This window comes from Bos indicus x Bos taurus, chromosome 2, assembly GCF_003369695.1.
Source record: "Bos indicus x Bos taurus breed Angus x Brahman F1 hybrid chromosome 2, Bos_hybrid_MaternalHap_v2.0, whole genome shotgun sequence".
NCBI classification, from domain to species: domain Eukaryota; kingdom Metazoa; phylum Chordata; class Mammalia; order Artiodactyla; family Bovidae; genus Bos; species Bos indicus x Bos taurus.
In genome coordinates, this window is record NC_040077.1 from 86,063,126 (window position 1) to 86,085,594 (window position 22,469).

General features: G+C 37.7%; 1 protein-coding gene across 3 annotated transcripts in view; it reads right to left on the bottom strand.

Moving 5' to 3' along the window:
- Nucleotides 1–21,455, bottom strand: part of RFTN2 (raftlin family member 2) — a 77,470-nt gene extending 56,015 nt beyond the window's left edge. The window contains exons 1-5 of one of the 3 annotated variants that reach the window (XM_027563735.1): nt 21,342–21,455; nt 20,764–20,968; nt 6,178–6,361; nt 4,494–4,608; nt 493–772 (exon numbers count right to left, since the gene is read on the bottom strand). In XM_027563735.1, coding sequence (XP_027419536.1) covers nt 493–772; nt 4,494–4,608; nt 6,178–6,361; nt 20,764–20,902 — 718 coding nt within the window. In that variant the 5' untranslated portion in view covers nt 20,903–20,968; nt 21,342–21,455. Of the gene's footprint in view, nt 1–492; nt 773–4,493; nt 4,609–6,177; nt 6,362–18,715; nt 18,848–20,763; nt 20,969–21,341 lie in introns of those variants that run through there. The other 2 variants (XM_027563723.1, XM_027563746.1) reach the window with 2 other exon arrangements.
- Nucleotides 21,456–22,469: the final 1,014 nt, after the last annotated feature.

Below are 22,469 nucleotides of genomic sequence, written 5' to 3' on the forward strand. Positions count from 1 at the left end.
TATTGTTATATTAATTGTTTCATCATGATGTGCATTCTCATATTCCAGTTGGTGATTAAAGGAAGCCAATTAACTTCAAAGGTGAAAACCATCCATGAAATGGGAAAGGCCAAAACTAAAATTCTCACAGACTGTTTTTAGGGAAAAACATAAATCAGAACAGCTTTCTTTACAGAATCACTTTTTTGGTACACATGCACAGCCTTCATTTTACAGAGGTGTTGGTTCATGACTAAACAGAAGCCAATTTTTAACACAAAGTTTCGTTACGTGGATGGTGTATGACCATGCCAGGGATAACTGTATGGAAAACTGCCCTACCTTACACCCATCTGTAATAATTTAAAAAAATCAAGACAAGTTTATACAAGTTTATTCATTAATCTTTAGAGATATAATTTGTCTCGTATTTGTTAAAAACCCTTCAAAACATATTTTTGCTAAATTTAAAAGAATATAGATCCTATTTCTACTCTTCTTGTCTATTATTACCTTCTCCTTTTCTTGATTTAGAGAAACTGGGGCTGCCATCTCGTTCCATTTGACACTGTCCACTTTCACGATGCAGTTCTTCCTCGATTCCACTTTCAGACGATTGCCCACTTAATGTTCCTTCATTCCAGTTTTTACAGTTTTCCTCTGGACTACGTCTCACATGCAGTGTTGATTCAATGTCTCCATCGAGGTTGGTTCCATTGCAGAATTTAAGTGGTGGGTAATGCTGTGATATGAATCCAACAAATCTCATTCCTCTTTTAGCAGCTACGTTAACCTGAGGTTTAAAAAGAGATGTTAGAACAAAATGTAAACTTCATTTACATTGATTACTTTATCAATTAATCTTTAGGCTTATTAAGGAAATCCATTAGAAAAGGAGTAAATCGACCAGTAACTAAAGGCCTATTCATAAACAAACTAATGACCTCTAATACAGGACCAGGCCTAAGACAGAGTCACACTATTATTCTGACTTCTTCAAACAGAACTAATACACTTTAGAAATTATGAAAACAAGAATTGTATTTTCTCCAAAAGGTTATTATTTGGGAACAACTAATAATTCTATAGCATGAATTTTGCAGCCCTGTTAACAATGGTTTCTCCAGTTGAAGTAAAATATAAAACTATTCTAAGAAATGCTCAAAAATAACATTACCAAATACATCTTAATTAATAAAGAAGAGACATTAATTTAAAAGCAGAAAACATGCAGTCTTGTTTGCTTGATGTAGGTAAAAGAAAAATGTTAAAAGACTTACTCTTGACAAATGTGTATGCATATACATAAGCCAAATTCATACTCCCACTCTGATCTGCTCATATCTTGAAGCTATTGTCTCCTTTCTGGGCCAAATACACATAATTAGATTCAATCTTGTCAGTTACTGAGTAGGGTTCAGAAACACATGACAATGCCAGTGAAATCATTTGAGAGCTTAAGAGTGATTATTTTCACACTTGGCACTTTTCTTTCTCTGCTTTTGCATCATTTCTTTGTTCTTTTTGTGTCATGTCTTTCTCCTGTGTTAAACACACTTCTTTTGAGGGTAGGCACTATCTTACTCATTTTTGTGTTGCAATGTTTTGTACCTATATGTGCTCTATAAGTATTCGTTAAATATGTTAAAATGAAGAAATAGAAACATCTTTTATATTGTCACTACTTTAAATGTTTAAAGTGTTTTAAATTTACTTGGAAGGGGAAGAAAGAGTTATGATGCGGATTGCAAGTGCAAACATCTATAGTCAGAAATGAAAGGGAATGAAAAAGGCCAGTAAGAAGAGTGGTGAGGGAATTCCCTGGTGGTCCAGTGGCTAAGACTCCGTGTTCCCAGTGCAGGGTGCCCAAGTTCAATCCCTGCTCAGGGAACTAGATCCCACATGTCCAACTAAGAGTTTGCATGTTACAGCTAAAGATTCTGCATGCCACAGTTAAGACCATGTGTGTGTTCCAAGTCACTTCAATTGTGACAAACTATTTGCATCCCTATGGACTGTAGCCTACCAGGGTCCTCTGTCCATGGGATTCTCCAGGCAAGACTACTGCAGTGGGTCGCTATGCCCTCCTCCAGGGGATCTTCCAGACCCAGATATCGAGCCTGTGTCTCCTACGGCTCTTACATTGCAGGCAGATTCTTTACAGCTGAGCCACTGGGGAAGCCCAACTAAGACCCGTGCAGCTGAATAAGTAAATATTTTTTTAAAAAAGAAGAAGAAGCAGGGTGAAATCAGGCTGCAATATCCACTTAAAGGGGCCGACTGTAACTTAGCTCTGGCCGAAGAGGAGGGAATTCTGAGCCAGGCAGAAACTATGGCTATTTGGAGCTAGGACAAACACTGCTGACACAGTATCATTTACTCCTATAAATTAACACATTATGACTGTAGCATTGCAAGAAACCTCCAAAATAACCATAAATTGTCCTTTATATCAGGACTCCTGGGAGAGGAGAGGAGATGTGGTAAGGAGCCAGGTCAAAGTGCTTTTTCTAGGTTTTATTTGTTGATTTGGGTGAAAAAGTACAGAAGTCTTTCTCTACTACTAAAAAGTTTTGTCTGGAAAAGTTTGGCTATCTTATGGAATAGTACTGTCTTTTCCATTTTTAATTTAGAAGAGTGATGTTTTTAATGTTTTTTATTTAGAAATCCTAGGGAAAACATTTGTAAATCTAAATTTAAAAAAGAGCAAACATTGACATAATATTAAAATAACCTAAAATCTAGCTGTTCAATAATCAACTCTTTATATAAAGCATTTGTTCAAAAATAGTATTTGGCACTTATCTATTGCTCTTGTTCATACACGGGGCAATGTTCAAACATTTCACATGCTATGTTTCCTGAAGCTGTTCTCTTCATAAAATAATCCCATTACTCTAATTGCTGAAATAATAGTACTTTCCTGTTTAAATAGATCTTTAACTGTGTTCAGGAAGTCAAATGCAAAACAAGGGCTCTCATGACGATCTATTAAGACTAAATTAGCAGTTTCATTTTTGTTTCTGGAGTGAATTTATTCCCATAAAAAATATTTCCCAGAATAGTAGCAGTAAATAGTGTATGAGTACCTTGTTTATAAAAATCTAGTTTTGAAAACTGTTCCTAAAAAACCTTAATGAATGGTGACTTTATATCTAAATGGGAAATACTTAGCTGCTATAACTGGCAAAACACAAGCCACAGATAGTCTTACACGGTCATTTAAAGCTTGGGAACAACACAATAGTAACAGTGAACAAATTTCACAGTTTCTTATTTGACAGGAAATGCCTTAGGTTTTTGGCTGTATTCATTTAAATAAAGCTAAACCTTACACATATGTCAATCCAACTAAAGTTAAAAAAATCCAAACTTTAGCCATCAAATCCTGTCAACTTCAAATACTTATGAATGTACAATTTTTCAATCAATATATATATAGTGTTTAATTTTTCATTTAAGGTTTATGAAGTTCTATCGAATAGATTTTTTTCTCTCAACAGCCAATGTACTTGTCATGTTCAATGCCCATAAAGTATTCTATCTTATTGTTAGACCATTGCCTCCTTCTCAGTTTTCCAGTTGTTGAGAATTTGGCCCCTGTTTAAGGTATCTTTGCATAAACATGACTTTTCCCTTTTCAGTCAATTTCCTGGAATAGATTCCTAAAAAGGAAAATAAAATAAGATTTATGATTTTTATAACCAAATTGATATTCACTGTACTAATTTATTCCAGTGCTAACTGCATTATATATGACTATATTTGAATTTTTTCTTAAAGGTCTTTACAGCACTGAATTTAATATTTTCAATTTAATTTCTCAGTTCATACTGGTGAGGTATTACTTCTCAGTTTTTACTTACATTAAAATTTATTAGTTAGGTTGAACCCTTTGCCAAATGTTTCTTCATTATTTGTGTTTCCTTTGTACTTTCTGTGGATTGTCGGTCCATTCAAGACTGAATGTACTTTCATGCTTTTGTGTTCATTTCCTATATACTCTGAAAATGAAGCTTCCGTAAGACACATTTCTTGACCATTTCTCCGGATTCTTTTTTTCCTAGTATATAATTATATTTATATATTCAAACTCAAGTTCCTCAACTACTGTTATAATTAAATATGTCCAGTCTTTCATTTTCTTTTGGATTTTTTAAACTTGAAAAACTTAACTCTTTATTTTATGTGAAATGTGTGGAGTCTATTTTCTACCGATTGATTGCCCATTTTTCCAGCACCATTCACTAAGTAATGGTTATTTCTCCATTTTATTTATCAGGTTTGTTATGAAACCTCTTATATATGTATTAATTTATTTCTGGCATTTCTTTTCTGTTTCACTGGCCTCTATTTCTGTTTTTAATTCTACAATTTGGTAATATGCTTTGTTTTAAAGCCTAGTAGACTAAGTCACCTATCATTTCCCTGTTCTTTTTAAAGTAGGAAAGGAAACTGATGAAGAAATATGAAATATTTCTCAATATCCCATGTAAAAACATGTATTTTAGTACCTTTTCTATCAGTTCTTTTGTTACGTCATTTGTTTGTGTCTCATAAGTTAAAGGACATTCCTCAATCACAAGCCTTGGGCGTCTTTGTCCACTGGGTGCTGTCGAATGCTTCGTGCTGTAACAGAGAATATGTTTATGGTTGGAAGCCAATTGTTAATTTTTAACTAATAAGCTCATGTGAAAATGAGTGAGCTACTCACAAATAAGGTCAAGGTATCCCTTTTTCTTTGTTATTTCAACTTTAATGGTTGTCTTCTTATGTAAAATTATCAGAAAAAAACATAATAATTTTTATTTAGATTACCTTGGTTAAAATCTCTAAGAATTTAATTTCTAATTTAACATGAAAGAAAAGCTACACGTCCATTGTTTTGATAAGTTATGAGAAATTATTTTAGATCACAGCTATACCTCATTATTGTGCAAAAGTGATCCTTCTTAAGTACAGATAAGTATTGTCCTATCTTTTTCCTTTTTCTTCTTTTCTCACCTTCCCCCCTTGATTATTCTTAGCCATGGCAGGGCACTGCTAAATCTATTTGAAGTAGAGCAAAAAGAGAAAAATAACTTATCCATGGTTTATAAGATTTGTAGTTAGGACATAAAGTGTTGCTACTGTGTGGTAAGTGACCTATTTACCTAGTAATGCTTGAACTAGTAAAGACCTGATGTGGCACCCTGTCATGGATAAAGCTGGTTGTGTACATGTCCTCTCAGAATGTCCAAGTGGGCAGTTAGTTATTCAGTAGCAGACAGGGTTCCTAAAAGCACATTGGGAATTTTTTTTAAAGCCTTTTCTTTTCCCCCAATCTTTCTGTTTTCTTCTCTCTTTCCCTTATTTCATTTTCCCTTCTCTGCTTAGTCCTTTCACAGTTAAAGTGATTATTAGTCCATCACTGTAAAGAGAAAACACAATTTCTACCTTGGTCTTTGAAATGATTTTGATACAGTTGAAGAGTTGTGTAACAAATATTTAATATGTGTATCAAAGACATTGGTTTGGTTATTTTTACTTTTCCACCTGTAAGGAACAACAGTATTCTGAATACTATCAAATGTACAAGCTAGGTTAGGAAAAACATTTGTATTGTCTGGAAAAGCAGCCATTAAAATTTAAAAAGCTAAAAAAAAAATCTAAAAAGGATGACTTTTATCTCCTAGTTTTTGGAAAAAGCTGGTAAGAGATCTATCCAGTTTATAAGAACTCAGCATGTAGGACTTTTTGCTGTAGAAGTTTTGGAAGTTAGTTTCTGTGGCTACTGTTAGTAAAACTACATCGGACACTTCAGAAAAAATGCTCAGTGAAAGAGGACTTGTTCAGTCAGCTCTTTCAGCTCAGTGATTGGAGGCAGCTAACTGTTACTCCCTCATCTGGTGAAGTTGCTACAGGAGTGTTCTCGCTCTTCTTGAGTATATTTTTCTTTTCTTCTGTTCACTGACATCCTTACCAAGGACCTATTTTTGTCGGCAAGGGGCTCAATCCTGAGAAGTTTTAAGGAAGGAGATTGACATTTTCTTCTCCCAATCCAAGTTCAACTTGTTGGAAAATCTGCCTTTAAGCCAAAACCCCTAATTATCCTTTATTCTCCATCACTGGGTTCAAACTTTCTTTTCTTTTAGCCAAAGAAAACTTTCTCTCTTAACAGCTTCTCAATATGACAGTTTTCTTGAGCACCAGCCTTACCTTAATTTCAAGCGCGATAGCACCACCCTGTATAGGTAACTTGCAGGCAAGTGTTTTTGCTGCCCCACAGGTTGTATAACAGGATGAATAGCTCCAACAATATATCCTTTAAGATAGTAGTCTTCCACTTTTGTTACTATATCAAGAATGGAATTTATCTTGATGACTTCTGGGTTTGGTGAAGCTGAAATATCAAATACAGAGACATTTGCACATTCATAAAGTTGAACTATACATTATTTCTATCTATGTGTGATGACACTAATGAATAGAAAACACACTCATGCATATGACTTAATCTCAAATAAAGTTACACTAACAGGGATTACATATTTTCTAAGTTAATTCCAGAAAAAAAAGCAAAAGTAATCTTAAAAGCTGGCAGATATATAGTATTACCAATATGTCTTAAAGTGGAAATATAATACCTTGTATATATATATGTATGTTTCAATTTCTATTAAGGCAGTTTTATATTTTAGGATTTCATTTGAGTGACTATATATCCATTAATAGATATAGAAGACATATATAGGAGAAACAGTATTAGGTTTAGAAGCCAATTGTTTTTATGATTCTGGACAAGATGAGATGTAAAATTTCTTAAGAGTGATATTCATACAAATCTAAAGACTAAAAATGAAGAAATGATATTTGTTAAGCAAGAATTGTTAAGTGCTTTCTTATTTCCAATTACACTTCAAAAACATCATGTTTTAAGTTTCTCTGGGAAACTAAAAATATGATTTCTTATGGCACTTAATAAATATTTGAGTAAAGAAACTGAAAAAGTAAAGGTACCCAGAAATTCTTTTTAATAAGCAAAAATTCTAAATATAAAGGAAATTTAAATGCAAAATTTGGTATGCAGTTGAACCATCCCTTTGAAGTAGGACAAATCTGTAGAAACTATAGAAAAGTAGAATCTGTATAGTTTTCAGTAAAAGGAAAAGGGTGTGTTATATGGGAAATGAATATTTTTTCAGTATTAATTTTAAAAACAACTTCATTTTCTGTAATATTATTTCTAACTTTCTGGAAAACCACCAAGAATTAATAGCTATAAATAGAGCTGTAATTTGGTTATCTCTTGAGTAACAAGACATATGAAATTAACTCCAGGTATGGGTAGCACTGGTTGTTGGCATTCTGTTAGTGTGGTCAGTGCTGTCCAGCAAAGAGCTGCTGCCAGCTGCCCAAACACAGGAAGTAGGTTAAGAAGCAGACAAGGAAGAAGGGTCAGAGGAAATCCCCACTGGCTCTTACATTCAGATCCACGTGATGGAACAGAAACACACCACTTGGGTTCATGTGGGTTCATGCCAACTTTTCAAATGAAAATAAAGCACTCCAAGAAAAGTTATATAAACCATGATGAATCCATTTACTCAAATGTTCATCCTTTTTTGGATTTAAACTAATCTATATACAATATATTTTCATCATTATGAATAGGAATAAAAACAAAGAGAGTGATCCTGGGCTTGGAAGAAACAGCTGGATTTCATTGCAAAATGACCCAGTTCTGCCTGCTTGTGTGGCAATCACTCTGTGATTCATTTGGTTTTACTTTTTTAGTATTTAACTACCAACGCTGATTTCCAAACAAAGGAAATAAGAAACTATAAAAGAGAATAAACTGTTAAGACTAAGGAATGAAATGTAGCCTAAACTTATTTTTAGACGTCTATACTAATCCTATATAGTTCTAAAGAAAATTTCAATCTTTTAATAGATCTCATTGCTTATTTGTAGAAAATGGAAATATTTAGCATAATTCAGAAGAATCTTCAGAGTCTGGCCTCTATCTACTTACTCAGCCTTCAGTCTTGTCGGTCTTTTTTTTGTACGTCTTGCTTTGGCAGGCCTGATTTACTGGTGTTCCTGAGCCAGGCACACTATTTCATGCCTACAGACCTTCATTTCCTTTCCTGCTCCCCAAGCTGAGTTAATCACGCCTTCCTCTGTGCTGTGCATCCTACTAGCTCCCTTACCAAGCTACATTATAGTTACTTGTTTATATATCTGGCTCTGCTGTTTGACTGAGAATTCTTTACGGGCATAAAACCAGAATCACTTACCATGAGTAGAAAGTTACATATGAATAAATGCAACAAAAAGAAAACACTTGTCAGAATCTAGCGGGAGACTGTTATCTGCCAAAGGCTGAGCCACACAGCCCTAGTCTATCTTTGTCGAAAGGGAGAATTAGCCATCCAACTCTAAACTGATTAGATGGCTTAAAAAGAACTGAAAAGAGCACAGCTTTCTGGTTATGAGATTCAATGTTAGTTAATTCTGTCTGTGTGTACAACTTAAAGGCATCTTATGTTTAGTGCTAAGTCTTTTGGTAGAGGCTTGGAGCCCCTACTTGGACAGAAGTAGCAAGGAAAGGGAGAAGGCAATGGCACCCCACTCCAGTACTCTTGCCTGGAAAATCCCATGGACGGAGGAGCCTGCTAGGCTGCAGTCCATGGGGTCGCTAAGAGTCGGACACGACTGAGCGACTTCACTTTCACTTTTCACTTTCATGCATTGGAGGAGGAAATGGCAACCCACTCCAGTGTTCTTGCCTGGAGAATCCCAGGGACGGCGGGGCCTGGTGGGCTGCCGTCTATGGGGTCGCACAGAGTCGGACATGACTGAAGTGACTTAGCATCAGCAGCAAGGAAAGAGTGATGGCCTGCAAGGGGGCAGAGGACATCAGAGGGAATAAAATGAATTATGAAACTAGATAAAAGAACTATAAAAACTTTACAGTCTGAGGTCACTTAAAATACCTTCTACACTTCACTGGTCCACTTGATAATGAAGTCATTCCCTCCATTCTATTGTTTCAGAACACTGTTTTCAAAGGCAGACTTTTGTAGCACATTAAATGCAATCATGGAGAAGATGGCTATAACAAAATGACACTGGTGCTCAAAGAGATTTCCGTTCAGTTAGAGAATGTATTTCTGAGGAACACCCTGTTCTCTGGTGATGTCAGAGAAATTTTGTGACAATGGAACAAATCCAGTTTTTCTTGTCTAATCTACATCCTCTTCTACTCTCAGTGAAGTAAGGTTATTGTCTTGAGTTCAATGCAAAATAATGTTAATGCACAAAACACAAACATACAAACAGACAGAAGTTTTGGGAGGAATTACAAACTAAGAAGTCCAAGAAAGCCACAAAGGGGGTAAAGAAAAGTTGTACATCAATACTTATAAGCATATCTTAGCATAAGTTTTTGTAAGGATCATATCACTTTGGGCCCAGTGCTTTACATTAATTATTCAACTGTCTCAAATGTGCATGTTCTTCTATTTGGAGGTCTGTGTGTCTTTTGATAAATTGCACTCAGCATAGACATGACAATTACTGTAAATGCTTAAAATATACTTATTAAAGGACCAGCTGTATGAAAAATTGGTTGTAACATTAACATATTCAGTGAACAGAGCTCCAGGATGCTCACGGAGCAGCAGTTTAGAAAATAGATTCTATGGGGAATTCCGTTGTGGCCCAGTGGTTAGGACTCTGCACTTTCACTTTCACTGCTGAGGGCCGGCAAGGTACTTCGCACCCATGTGCCTCAGTTTCCTCATCTGCAAGGTGAGAATAATAACAGTCTCTATAGGGTTGTTAGGATTGAATAAATTTATATTTATAAGTTTATATGTGTTCCTAGAAAGCATCTGGCATGTAGCTAGCATGTGCTATACAACTGTTGGCTGCTTTGTTAAATAAAGTCCTTTCCCGAGGAAAGAGGGGCAGCACACTATTCTCACTGTTAGCGTTAGGATCGGGAAGCAAATCACCCGGGCTCAAATTATGCCATGTACTAGATCTGGAATCAGTTACTTTGCTTCTCTGAGATGGGGACAAATTAACTTCATAGAGTTGCTTTGATAGTAACTATAAAACATGAGCCCAGGGCCTGGTACAAAATAAACACAGAGACATCAGAGACGTGTCTCTCTGTTGGTGGCCCAGCTCAGAAAAGACGGTTTTGAATGGAAGCTGTTCTCAGAGACAAGTCATTGTTGGTTTAAAAAAAAAATCTCCAGGAAGAAGTTCATTGTAGAGATCTGGACTTATTTCAAAAGCCCAGCCTGGGTCCGTCTGTAGAATTCTAGATCAGAGGCCCTTAACTCACACTCTAGACCTCAAATCCCTAACTCACCCTGTAGATTAGGTGTCCCCAGCTCACTCTCCAGACCAGGGTCCCTAACTCACACCGATCTATTCCATGGAGTCCCAGACTCAAATGTCCAAAGGTACCAGCTTGATTAAACAAAGAAAGGGGCTGTGCTGGAGAAGGGACCTGGGGAAGACTTAATACCTCATCTGAGAGTGCAGCAGCCTTGGTCCAGTAGTTGCCATGTGGGCCCAGTGTCACTGAATCTTCTTCTTAGTGGAGACAGGAGGATGGTGGTGAGAAGAGGGCTGTGATTCACTCTGTTGGCAGACTGTCTTTCTTATCTGACATTGTGACTTACTTTAAACATGCCAGTGTCATTCAAGAAAAGTAAACCCAGGAGCAAGGAAAAGAGAAATAAATCTGGAAGTTTTGTTGAGAACATCCCTTCATGTAATCCCCTCTATTCTTAATAATGCTTTAAACTGTGCTGAAAAGAGACTGGCAACCTGATTCAGCTTAGAGACGTGAAGAAGGGTGAGCTGTGCCCCCAGAGTGAGGTATTTTCATCAGCGCTCACTAGAGTGGATAATTACGTTTCTGTGAGAGGCTTGGTGTCTGCGTCAAGCCTTTGATTTGATCTCCTTACACTGGGGTGGTAATATCAGAGACTCTATTACTTTAAAACACAGGAAATTAGCGGGGAGGTGTGGTTGTTTTGGCTAGAACTGAAGAGCACAGGCAGTTAGCAGCAGCTGCGAGCCATCTTGCTCTTAGCTCCTCAACCACCACGAGTTCCTTCTCAGTTCCTTGGGAGATGGAACAAACGTTGTTGACAGCATTAATGGGTGGGGTTGGTTGCAATTCAATCAATGCTACATGATTGGTAAAAGCTTTATTATACCTTACAAGGCCATTGTGAAGGAAAGTATTTTGTAGTTGCTTTGAAAACTACCCACATGCAGCGTGGATTTTTTTCTCATTAAAATGTAAACATATAGAAGGTTAAGTAACGTTCTGTCATTTTTCCTCATAGTTTCTGAAATAAAATATCAGTACACTTTTTTATGGTCCTTTGCTTAAAAACTTCATAGATAAAGATCTAATTTTAAAAATACAAAAAAGTCACATTCTTTTAGTATAAAGCTAAGAACTTGTTCAATACCAAAAGCTTCGCTCTGATGATGTAACTCTATGAAAAAAGTCCAGGACATATAAATGTGTTTTTTTGTGAAGATTGGTATGTATTTTTGAAATATTTATGAAACATTATTTCCTCAGATAAAGATACGATGGCAAACACTGGCAAGTAATCTTACCATATTTTCAAAAGGGAACAGACTGTCAAAATCCATATTATATTTAGCAATTATAGTAAAAAATAACAAGTAACATATACCAGGGTATTCTGTGCCAGGCACTATGTGAAGTGCTTTACATGCCTAATATTAATAAGTCCTTACAAAAACTCCATAAGGTAGATATTATCACTGTTCTCAAATGAGGAAACGCAGGAAGAGAGAGGTTTGATAACTTGCCCAGATTGTTAGTGAGTGGTAAGGCTGTGCCCCTGATGGTGGGAAAGATTGAAGGCAGGAGAAGGGGTGACAGAGGATGAGATGGTTGGATGACATCACTGACTCAATGGACATGAGTTTGAGCAAACTCCAGGAAATAGTGAAGGACAGGGAAGCCTGGTGTGCTGCAGTCCATGGGGTGGCAAAGAGTCCGACACAACTGAGCAACAGAACAGCAACAACAACAACAAAGGCTGTGACTGTACCAGACAGAATGACTCCATGGGGGGCTTGGGCGTGGGTGGGGCGGGCAGAGGCCCAGGCTGCGCGCGCAGGGGGAGGTCGCCCGGCCCGCGCGGTCCAAAAAAATTAAAAAAAAAAAAAAAAGAATGACTCCATGGAATTCTTCAGGCAAGAATATTGGAGTGGGTTGCCATACCCTCCAGGGGATCTTCACGATCCAGGGATAAAACCTGCATCTCTCACGTTTCCTGCATTTGCAGGCAAATTCTTTACCACTAGTGCCACCTGGGAAGCCCTTTTAGCACCTACAGGAAAGTAAAACTTCATTTGCAATTTTGTTAATTCGGAATTTGTGCAAATTCAGACATGAGCTGCACTAAAGCTTTTGATTTCTATAAATTATTAAGCAATTTAATGTATGGATATTAAAAGGAGTATCTGGTTTACACTACTTGTCAAAATGTTTTGTTACTTAGAAATATAAACTACTATATAAGGAACATCCAAATTACATAACTTTTTGTTTTCAATAAAAGTTGCCATCTTTGTAGTCACTCATTAATATATTTAATTGAAGTAATACAGTTGTAGTTTTGAAATACACTCTAACTGGAGGAACTACATAGTTCATTATTATAGGCAGCTGTGCAAAAGATCACATCATGACCACTTAAAACTCTTGCAGTCTGTGTTCCACTGCTGCCTCCTTCATGTGCTGCACTCCACCTATTCTATTTGCAGTTCCCAAACCATGAAATATTCTCTTGTTTCTGAGTCTGTTCATCTTGTCTTTCAGCCTTGTCTTACTCCCACTCCCTACTTAGCTTTTTTTTTTTTTAACCTTTAAAAAAATCTTGTCTGGGGGTAGAAACATAACATACAGAAAGCACAAAACATATTTTAAAGTGCCAACATTTGGTAATGCCATCCATTCAAAAATCTGAAAATGACAGGCACTTCAGAAGCCTACCATTCCGCCCTTTACGATCACAATCCCTCTCTCCCACTCTGTGCTAACTTGACTTTTTCTTTTACTTTGACTTTTATGGTCCTCAATTCCTTGCTCTTCTTCTTAGTTAACTATGCTAGAATGGTGGCGCTCATGGTAAAGAACCTGCCTGCCAATGCAGGAGACGTAAGAAATGTGGATTTGATCCCTGGGTCGGGAAGGTCCCCTGGAGAAGGGCTCAGCAACCCACTCCAGTATTCTTGCCTGGAGAATTTCATGGACAGAGGAGCCTGGTGGGCTATGGTCCATAGGGTTGCAAAGAGTTGGACATGACTGAAGCGACTTAGCATGCATGCATGCAAGAATGTAAATAAACACTATAGTTCAGTTTTCTCAATTTTTGGAGCTTTATGTAAATGGAATCATACAATATGTGCTTTTGTATTTGTTTTCTTTCACTGAACATTAAGCTCGTGAAATTCACCTGGTACAGCTTGTGTAGTTATGATTTGTTTTTCTCATTGCATTATAGTAGAGAACCACAAAAGTACTGCCTATGGCCTGTTTTGTCGCATATGGTATGTTGACTCTACATTGGCTGAGCTGAGTAGTCAGGACAGAGATCACATGGGTCACAAAGCCTAAAATATTTGCTATCTGGCCCTTTTCAGAAAAAGCTGGCGTGCTACGGTTCATGGGGTGGCAAAGAGTCGGACACGACTGAGTGACTGAACTGAACTGAGTCTTACTTCCGCAGTGTAGGGTTGCATTGTATGTACAGGTACATGTGCTCAATCGCTCAGTAGTGTTTGACTCTCTGCAGCCCCATAGACTGTAGCCCTCCAGGCTCCCCAATCCATGAAATTTTCCAGGCAAGAACTGGAGTGGGTTACCATTTCCCACTTCAGAGGATCTTCCTGATCCAGGGATCGAACCTGCATCTCTTGTGTCTCCTGAACTGGCAGGCTGGTTCTTTACCACTAGCACCACCTGGGAAGCCCTGCATAGTATGATATACCATAATTTACTTTTCCAATCTCTTGTTTGTAGATTTCTGAGTTGTTCACTCTTTTGGGGTTATTACAAGTAGTCCTTCTATCAGTATTTTTGTATGTGCTGCAGGTGAATGCGTAGTCACGCTTCCACTGGGATATGGATCTTTGCTAAAGAGATAATGACAAAGCATTTTTTTTTCAAAGTGGTTGTACCAGTTTACAAATACCTGGTATCAGCAGTCTTTTGACATTTTAGGGGCTTCCCTGGTAAAGAATCACCTGCAATGCAAGAGACCTGGGTTCCATCCCTGGGTTGAGAAGAACCCCTGGAGAAGGGAATGGCTACCTACCCCAATAGTCTGGCCTGGAGAATTCCATGGACAGAGGAGCCTGGCAGGCCACAGTCCATGGGGTCACAAAGAGTTGGACATGACTTTCATTTTCTTAACATTTTAGCTGTTTTTTGGATAATTTGTAGTGGTTTCTCACTGTGGTTTTAGCATGCATTTTTCCTGATTACTAATGAAGCTGAGCACAGTTTCATATGTCTGTTGGCCATTTGGATTTCCTGTTTTGTCATCTACCTGTCCAAATTTCTTGTCTGTTTTTCTATTCAGTTGTTTTTTCCTTCTTGATTTTCAGTTTCATTTTATGTATTATGGATACAAATCTTTGTCTAAGTTCCACTCATTCTTTAGATGATAGGAGGTGGCACTTAAAAATTTTTTTAAAAACATTTTTTAGCAACTAAGCAAGCTTTTTTTCTTAAAAAATAATTTTATTTATTTATTTTTGACTGTACTGGGCCTTTGTTGCTTTGTGCGTGCTTCTTCTTGTGGTGAGTGGGGGCTACTATTCATTGCGATACGTGGGCTTCTCATTGCAGTGGCTTCTCTTGTTGCAGAGCACTGACTGTAGGGCACGGGCTTCAGTAGTTGCAGCACGTGGGCTTAGTAGTTGTGGTTCCCAGTTTTAAAGCACCAACCCAGTATATGTGGCACATGGACTTAGTTGCCACGATGGGCATGTGCGATCTGCCCAGACCAGGGATTGAACCTGTGTCTCCTGTATTGGTAGGTGGATTCTCTACCACTTGAGGGAAGCCTGAGGTGGAATGTCTTTTAAGGAGTCTTTCTGGATCTACCTATCAAGTGGAGGTGCTCTTCTTTCCTCCTCTACAACCCTCAGATTTCTAGCAAAGCCTGTATCACAGCATAGAGTGTTTGCACCATAAATGAATACCCCACAGCAGGATGCTCGCTACGATGCAGGTTCTTACAAGTCAAGGACTAGGGTTTACTTATCTCTGTATCCTCATTCTGAGCTCAGTAGGTGCTGAGTAAGTGTTAGTTCAGAGAATAAATAAATGTCCACCCAGATATAAGAAAAAACCCCAATATAATGTAGATTGCCAATAGGAATGTATTTTCCTCCCAACATCAATATTTATTCAAGTGGGTTGAAAAGTGAAAGTGAAGTTTCTCAGTGGTGTCCGGCTCTTTGCGACCCCATGGACTGTAGCCTACCAGGCTCCTTGGTCCATGGGATTTTCCAGGCAAGAGTACTGGAGTGGGTTGCCATTTCCTTCTCCAGAGGATATTCCCGACCCAGGGATCGAACCCAGGTCTCCCGAATTGTAGGCAGATGCCTTACTGTCTTAGCTAACAAGTGGGTTAATTGTATGCTATTATCAGAGATTCCCTACTCCCCCAGGTCAGAATAGGATCTTTCTCTTCTATAACAGTCTGAAATTGTGAGGTTTTATTACATTTTTAAACCAAAATATCCCACCAATTTAAACATAAGGAAAGTCTGTATGCAGTTTTTCACCTGGTAGGAGTTTGCACTAGGGACCATGTCAAGGATTCTGTTGACACTTGAGTAAATTTAGCAATTTTTGCTATAAATTTCTTTTTATGTAGCATTTTACATTTGAAAATCTTTTGACAGCTTGAGAAAATATTCAAGAACTTATGAGTCAAACAGATACAGAAAATTTAGTTGGACTGATCTTCCTTCTTTCCTTCCTTCCCTCATTTCTGACACTTTATTCATCTCTTGTTGATTTTTAGATGCATTCTCTTCAGTGCTGCATTTTCATTCTTCTTGAAAGTTCTCTAGTATTTAAAATTACTGATCATTTCTTCCTTTTTGAAACCCGTCCTTTCCTTGTTTTCTCTGGTGCTATATACGTTGCAGTTGTCCTCAGACTCTGTCATTTTTGTTGGAGGTGGTTTAGTTGCTAAGTCGTGTCCAACTCTTTGCAACCCCATGGACCGTAGCCTTCTAGGTTCCTCTGTTCCATGGGATTCTCCAAGAAAGAATACTGTTGTGGGTTGCCATTTCCTTCTCCAGGGGATCTTTCCAACCAGGGAATTGAGCCCAGGCATCCTGCATTGTAGGCAGATTCTTTACCGACTGAGCTACAAGGGAAGACTTGTAGACTCTGTCATTTTTGTTGAATAGTCCTCAATACCATTAAATATGCCTGATGACTCAGCCCAAGACACTTATGCTCTGCCCATATTCTCCTCTTTAAGACTTTATTTACTTCAATTCCTCCTGGAAGTCATCATCTCCAGCTGTGTACCTGTAACTCTCTCTGCCAGGATGTTCCACTGCCACCTCACAGGCAGCGTGCCTGGAATGGAATTGCTGTTTCACCCACTGACTCTTTGTGGGATGCCCCTTGTACTGTGGGAGGCATGGTTATTCCTACAGTTACTCAGGCTCAGAACTGGGAAGTCATCCTGGATTTCTCATTCTTTCTGTCCCTTCCTATCCAGCCCACCATAGGCTAAGTTCCTCTTTGGTAATGTCTCTTACAAATGCCCCTTGTATCCTCTCCTCATTGCAGGTCCACACTGTCAGTTGTGTTCAACTCTTTGCGACCCTATAAGACTATAACTCGCTAGGCTCCTCTGTCCATGGCATTCTCCAGGTAGAAATACTGGAGTGGGTTGGCACGCCCTCCTCCAGGGGATCTTCCCAATCTGGGGATCTTTCTGATCCAGGGATCTTTCCGATCCAGGGATTGAGGCCGCTTCTCTTATGTCTCCTGCACTGGCAGGCAGGTTCTTTACCCCTAGCACCTCCTGGGAAGCCCATTATTTCAACACCAGTTACTGGCCATCAGTCTTGTGCCAAACAGTGTGCCAAACACAGCAATGCAAAGGTGGACACGGCATACTTCCTGACCTTGAGGAGTTCATAATCTTGTCCAGTCTGACCAATTAGAATTTAAAGTACCAGAAGGCAAAAACTATGCGTTATTTCTTTTTGTATTTCATTGCTTATCAGCATCTTCTATGGAATCCATACATCAATATATTTATTACTGTAACAATGATAACAAAAGACAATGAGAGTTTCTGTTCTCATAATAAGAAAGCTAGCCAGGGCCCAGCAAAAATTTTCTCAATGCGTTTTTACATAATTCTATTAGAAAATCAAATAAGGAAGTTACCATCTGTCCTTCTTTTGGGTTTCTAATGTTATAGAAATTTCTTTTTAATCATAAAGATATACATGCTCTAAAAATCTTTAAGGCCATGGTTATTCAGATTATTTTCTAGGATTGCACAAGAAGGCACACCAACCCTTCTGGATCATTTGCAGAGTTCATTGAACTTTTCACTAATAAATTCTGTAATATGTGTCAGAAATTCTGACACACACTCTCATTAATACACATGTATAGATTACTATACAATAATTCAGAAAATTTATCACAAAGACTGTGCTGAAATCTCAATAGTGCAATTAGTAGACCTGGCCTAAAGCTAGGAGGGATAATACTTAACTTTTATTAAGTGCTTCTGTGCATGGGTGCTCAGTCACTCAGTCATGTCTGACTCTTTGTGACTCTATGGACTGTAACCTGTCAGGCTCCTCTGTCCATGGGATTATCCTGGCAAGAATACTGGAGTGGGTTGCCATTTCCTCATCCAGGGGATCTTCCTTACCCAGGGGTTGAACTTGTGTCTCCTGCATTGCAGGCAGATTCTTTACCACTGAGCCACCTGGGAAGCCCTGCTTACCAAGTGCCAAGTACTTTTTCAAAGAGATTATTTTGTATAATCTCCTTTAATCCTTAAAACAATTCTATTATGTAAGCACCATTAGAATGCCCATTTCATAGATGAGGAAGCTGAGATACAGCAAAGTTCATAAACTTGCTAAGTTAGTGAGTGAAAGAGTCTAGATTCAGAAGCCAGGAACTTGACTCCAGACCCTTGTGTGCTTAATGATTAGACTATTATTTCTCCCATAGGAAATAGCAACCCTCTCCAGTATTCTTGCCTGGAGAATCCTAAGGACAGAGGAGCCTGGCAGGCTATAGTCCATGGAATTGCAAGAGTCATACACAACTTAGCAACTAAACCGCCACCACCACCAGAGATATATAAATAATGGCTCAAAGTCCCCACAACACTAAAAAAAAAAGTGTGGGAAAGGCACACACACACACACACACACATACATGCAGAGGGAATGGAACTAAATGGAAAACAAATTGTTCAAGATAATTATACCCACTATAACACAGGGCACTGAAAATTTCAAAGGGTCTCCTGCCCCACTGGGACTAACTCCCTATCCCATGTTCTCTGTTGGGAAAAACAGTGGAGAATAACGTAAGAGACAGACTCTTCATGAGCACACACAGCTGTCGCCACCAGACCATTTTGTTTCCTGGAAGGTTACTCACTGCACATGGCCTCTGAGAGGCAGAAGATGCCACTATTCAGTAGTCCTTACAGCAACTCCAGGTCAGAATGGCTGGGGCTAAACGTAGAAGGCTGGCGTGCTTTAACCCCCATGTGACTCACTTCTCTGTACACTAGAGGAATAGGTGGGGGTGAGATACAACAGAAGAGAAAAAGGTGATTTGTGGAGCTGGGCTGATACTGAGTTTTGGCTTTTGAAGCAAAGGCAGAGACACAAACAAAACAAAACCGAAAACATGTGGAAGAATCGGAGAGAAAGGGAACACCAGGAGACTAAGCGCCTGGACCAAATAGGAACCAGGTGCAACTTTAAAATAGATGCTTGCTTTCTGAGTTAGCATTTGCAAACTATGCCCGTATCTCCACTTTATATTGTAATACTCTGTCATCTCATCCAAACACGTAGAGTGAAAGGTAGAAATTTTACTCCTTTCACAGAGAAAAGGGCTTCTAATAATAACAAAACCAAAATGACTTCTGAAGAAAACTGTAGATTTTTCTGATTCAAGGAGGGTTGCATTTAAACAAATTTGTTTGACATTGCTAACACTGTTGGGAAGAAATAAATCAGAAAAAAAATTTAAGTTGCTTTAAGACCTATGGGGATTTGTGCAGCAAATCTTAAAGCACAGATCAGAATGGCTGTGGCCTAATCTTTATGAACAGATAAGGTTTTGAGGTTAAGGAAAATATGTGTTTGTGTCCTTGAATTTATAAAAATCAGTCCTAAATAATTGACAACAATCAATGGAGAAAATATAGCACCACATTACAAATATTTTCTCAAATGATGGTTTTTGAAAAAGTATAGAAAAATTCATTTGAGTAGTTACTTCTCTGATTATCACCATTATCTTTATCTACTTTTAACTTTCATCATTAAAAAGAAAAGTAAGAATACTGACAGTTTTCCTTTTGGTAGCCTTAACCTTAGGTAAAAATGGAAATGTAAATACATTAAAAATATATGTACAGACTTTGCATATGCCTCTGGAAGGGAGTTTGCTGGCTAGCTCAGTTTTTGACAAAGAAAAATGGGCTGCTCTTGCTACTTGCACAAAGATCCACTGTTTACAGAACAAACCAAAAAATGGAGAATTTGTGTTTAAAATAAATTAATATCCAGCCTGATAATATACTTAGTATAAATCTATTAACTGATAAAATGTGCAGCTTATTAGAATTTAAAAGCATAACTTGCCAATAAGAACTTAATACTAATATCTGGAAATTCTAATAGCAAGCAAGACAGTCAACTTCATTTTTAGTACCCTATAATTAAAGATATACTTCTGCTTTTTAAAAACTCAGTTTTATCAATGTCATTGTACAGTAAAGTTTCCAAAAGGAGTGAGGTAAAGTATTTGTGAAGTCGAGCTGCCTCTGTTCTGTGCACAAGGCTGCCATCTGGGCTTGTTTATTTGTGTTTCCAACTTTCTGGAACAGGGAGTTTCTCTGTTAGGGACCGGGTATCAAGCAAAGGAAGTATCTTAGAGAAGACTATAGTTTTTTCTTTTTTACTGTATTTTCAAACTTCAGGTTTAGTTTGGTCAAAAATATCAAATGACTAGCACAATACAACATTTAACACAGTTGGAGGCCTCAGAATCGTCTTAGCAAATATTCTTCCACATGATGCAAGTAACATTTCCTACATGCCACCTTCTTGTGCCTTTCAGATCTTTTTCAAAACATAAACTGTCATTAAGGCTATAGCTACTTGGCCGAGAAAGCAAGCGTTTTTCATGAATCCTTCTACAAATAAGCATTTGATTTAAAAGTGAAAGAACTGTTTCCAAGCAGTTTTTCTAATTTTATAAAGTACATATGAGCCAAATTTACAAAAAACAAAGCAAACAGAACTGAAATCTTTCAGAATGTAATTAAGAAACAAAGCATTATTGTTAGATTGATTGCACAATCTAATTATGAAGCACCATGTAAAAAGCCACAAACCAACCCTTTAAAAACTAGTAGTCCTTTATCTTTGAAATCTTTCATTTAACAAATAAAATAGAAGCAAAAATACCTTGTAATGTAAAGTCCAGCAATACATATTCGTAAGCAAATTCTGTCTTTGTTTCCACTTGCGGTCTCTTCAGGGTAGAAAATATTTTTCCAGGGCTGCTATCATCAGGGTCTTCTAGCTTTCTAAGTCCGCACCCCATGGCAAAATCTGTAAGGAATTAAATTGCAGGATAGGGGAGGGAGACCAGCAAACTCTGTTGTTTAAGCTGCAAAAAGAAAGTTACAGACTTAACTGCTTGGATTTTTTCCTCTAAAACATAGATACTCAAAAAGAAAACATTTGAGTCCAAAGAAAGGAGCTGAAGATTTTTTCTATCCATTTTGCTGTAAAGTCGCTGAACCCATGATGATTAAGCTACAGCTCTGGGAGGCTGGGCTTGATCTTAGTAGAAACATGCAAGCTGCTACAACTTAGCGGAGAATTTCCATGCCACGTCAATTTACAGCCAGCCCCCTACCAGAGTTCTGTCGCTCAGGGCACCAACAGTGCTTTGTCTATTCCAGTTGGCTGGATGATAAAGAAGGTGTCCAGAAACGGAAATAAAAAGGCAAAAGTGCAAATCAGATGGAAATACCTACAAGTAGAGGCTATATTCAGACATAGTGGCATGCAATTCTTCTTCTGTTTTCTCTTTTCCCTCTTTCTTGTGCCCACCCCCTCCTTCCTCCCTGCTACTACCAAGAAAGCAAAAGGAGAGAGAGAGAGAGAATGAAAAAAATGGATTCTCAACGTGGTTGGAAACAAAAATCATTTCCAGAAAGGAAGTCAGGAAACTATTTCTGGAGTCTAGAAAGAAAAAAGTTAAAGTTAAAAAAAAATTCCATTCTTAGTCTTTAGATAGCACTTTTGAGGATTTCTTTTCACATGAAGTTTTTTATTTATTTATTTTTTTGTTGGAAAAATCATATACTAAACTGCCACAAATAAAATGTTTATATTAAACATAATAAAAAGATTTAACTGCAAAGAGACATTAATGTGGATTATTAATTTCATTAACATCTACAAAGTTTAAAATATTCTACTGTTAGAAGACTTATGATAGTAACTAACACTTCCACAGGTCCCAGAGTATCCTCAATTAAAAAACAACAACTGACAACTTGATTCATTCAGCCTTACATGTTGCTATTTACCTGAAGTCAAGAACAATTCATAATGGAACAATGTAATGAGTGTTACTGTATTTTATGATTTACATATCACTCTGATGAGTATGACATACTTATCAGAACTGTGAGCCCTGGAATCAGACCACCTGGGTTCAAATACAACTTCTAATGCCTACTAGAGACGTGATCTTGGGCAAGTTATGGACCTCTCAAATTTCAATTTCCTCCCCTATAAAATGGAGTTAATACTAGTACTTACCTCACAGGCTTGTTACAAAGGTTGAAAAAGATAATCTTATCTCATATCTTAACATTACACTTGGCAAATAGTATAAAATAGATTTGTTAATGTGCTTTTACATTATAAAACAGGGTTGAGAATAGTAATAGAAAGGAAGTGATTCTGCCACCATTCCCATTATTTACAAAGCAAATCTTGATCAATTTCAGATTTTATAGAACACAAGCCTGAAAAGATTTTTCAGTTACATTGAAGAGTGCACATGAAAACTCTCAAAAAGGGATAGATTATTTAGTTTGTAGATCACTGTGACCTCTTGTCTCTTCCTTCTGCCTTCTTTAAATAGCTTACTT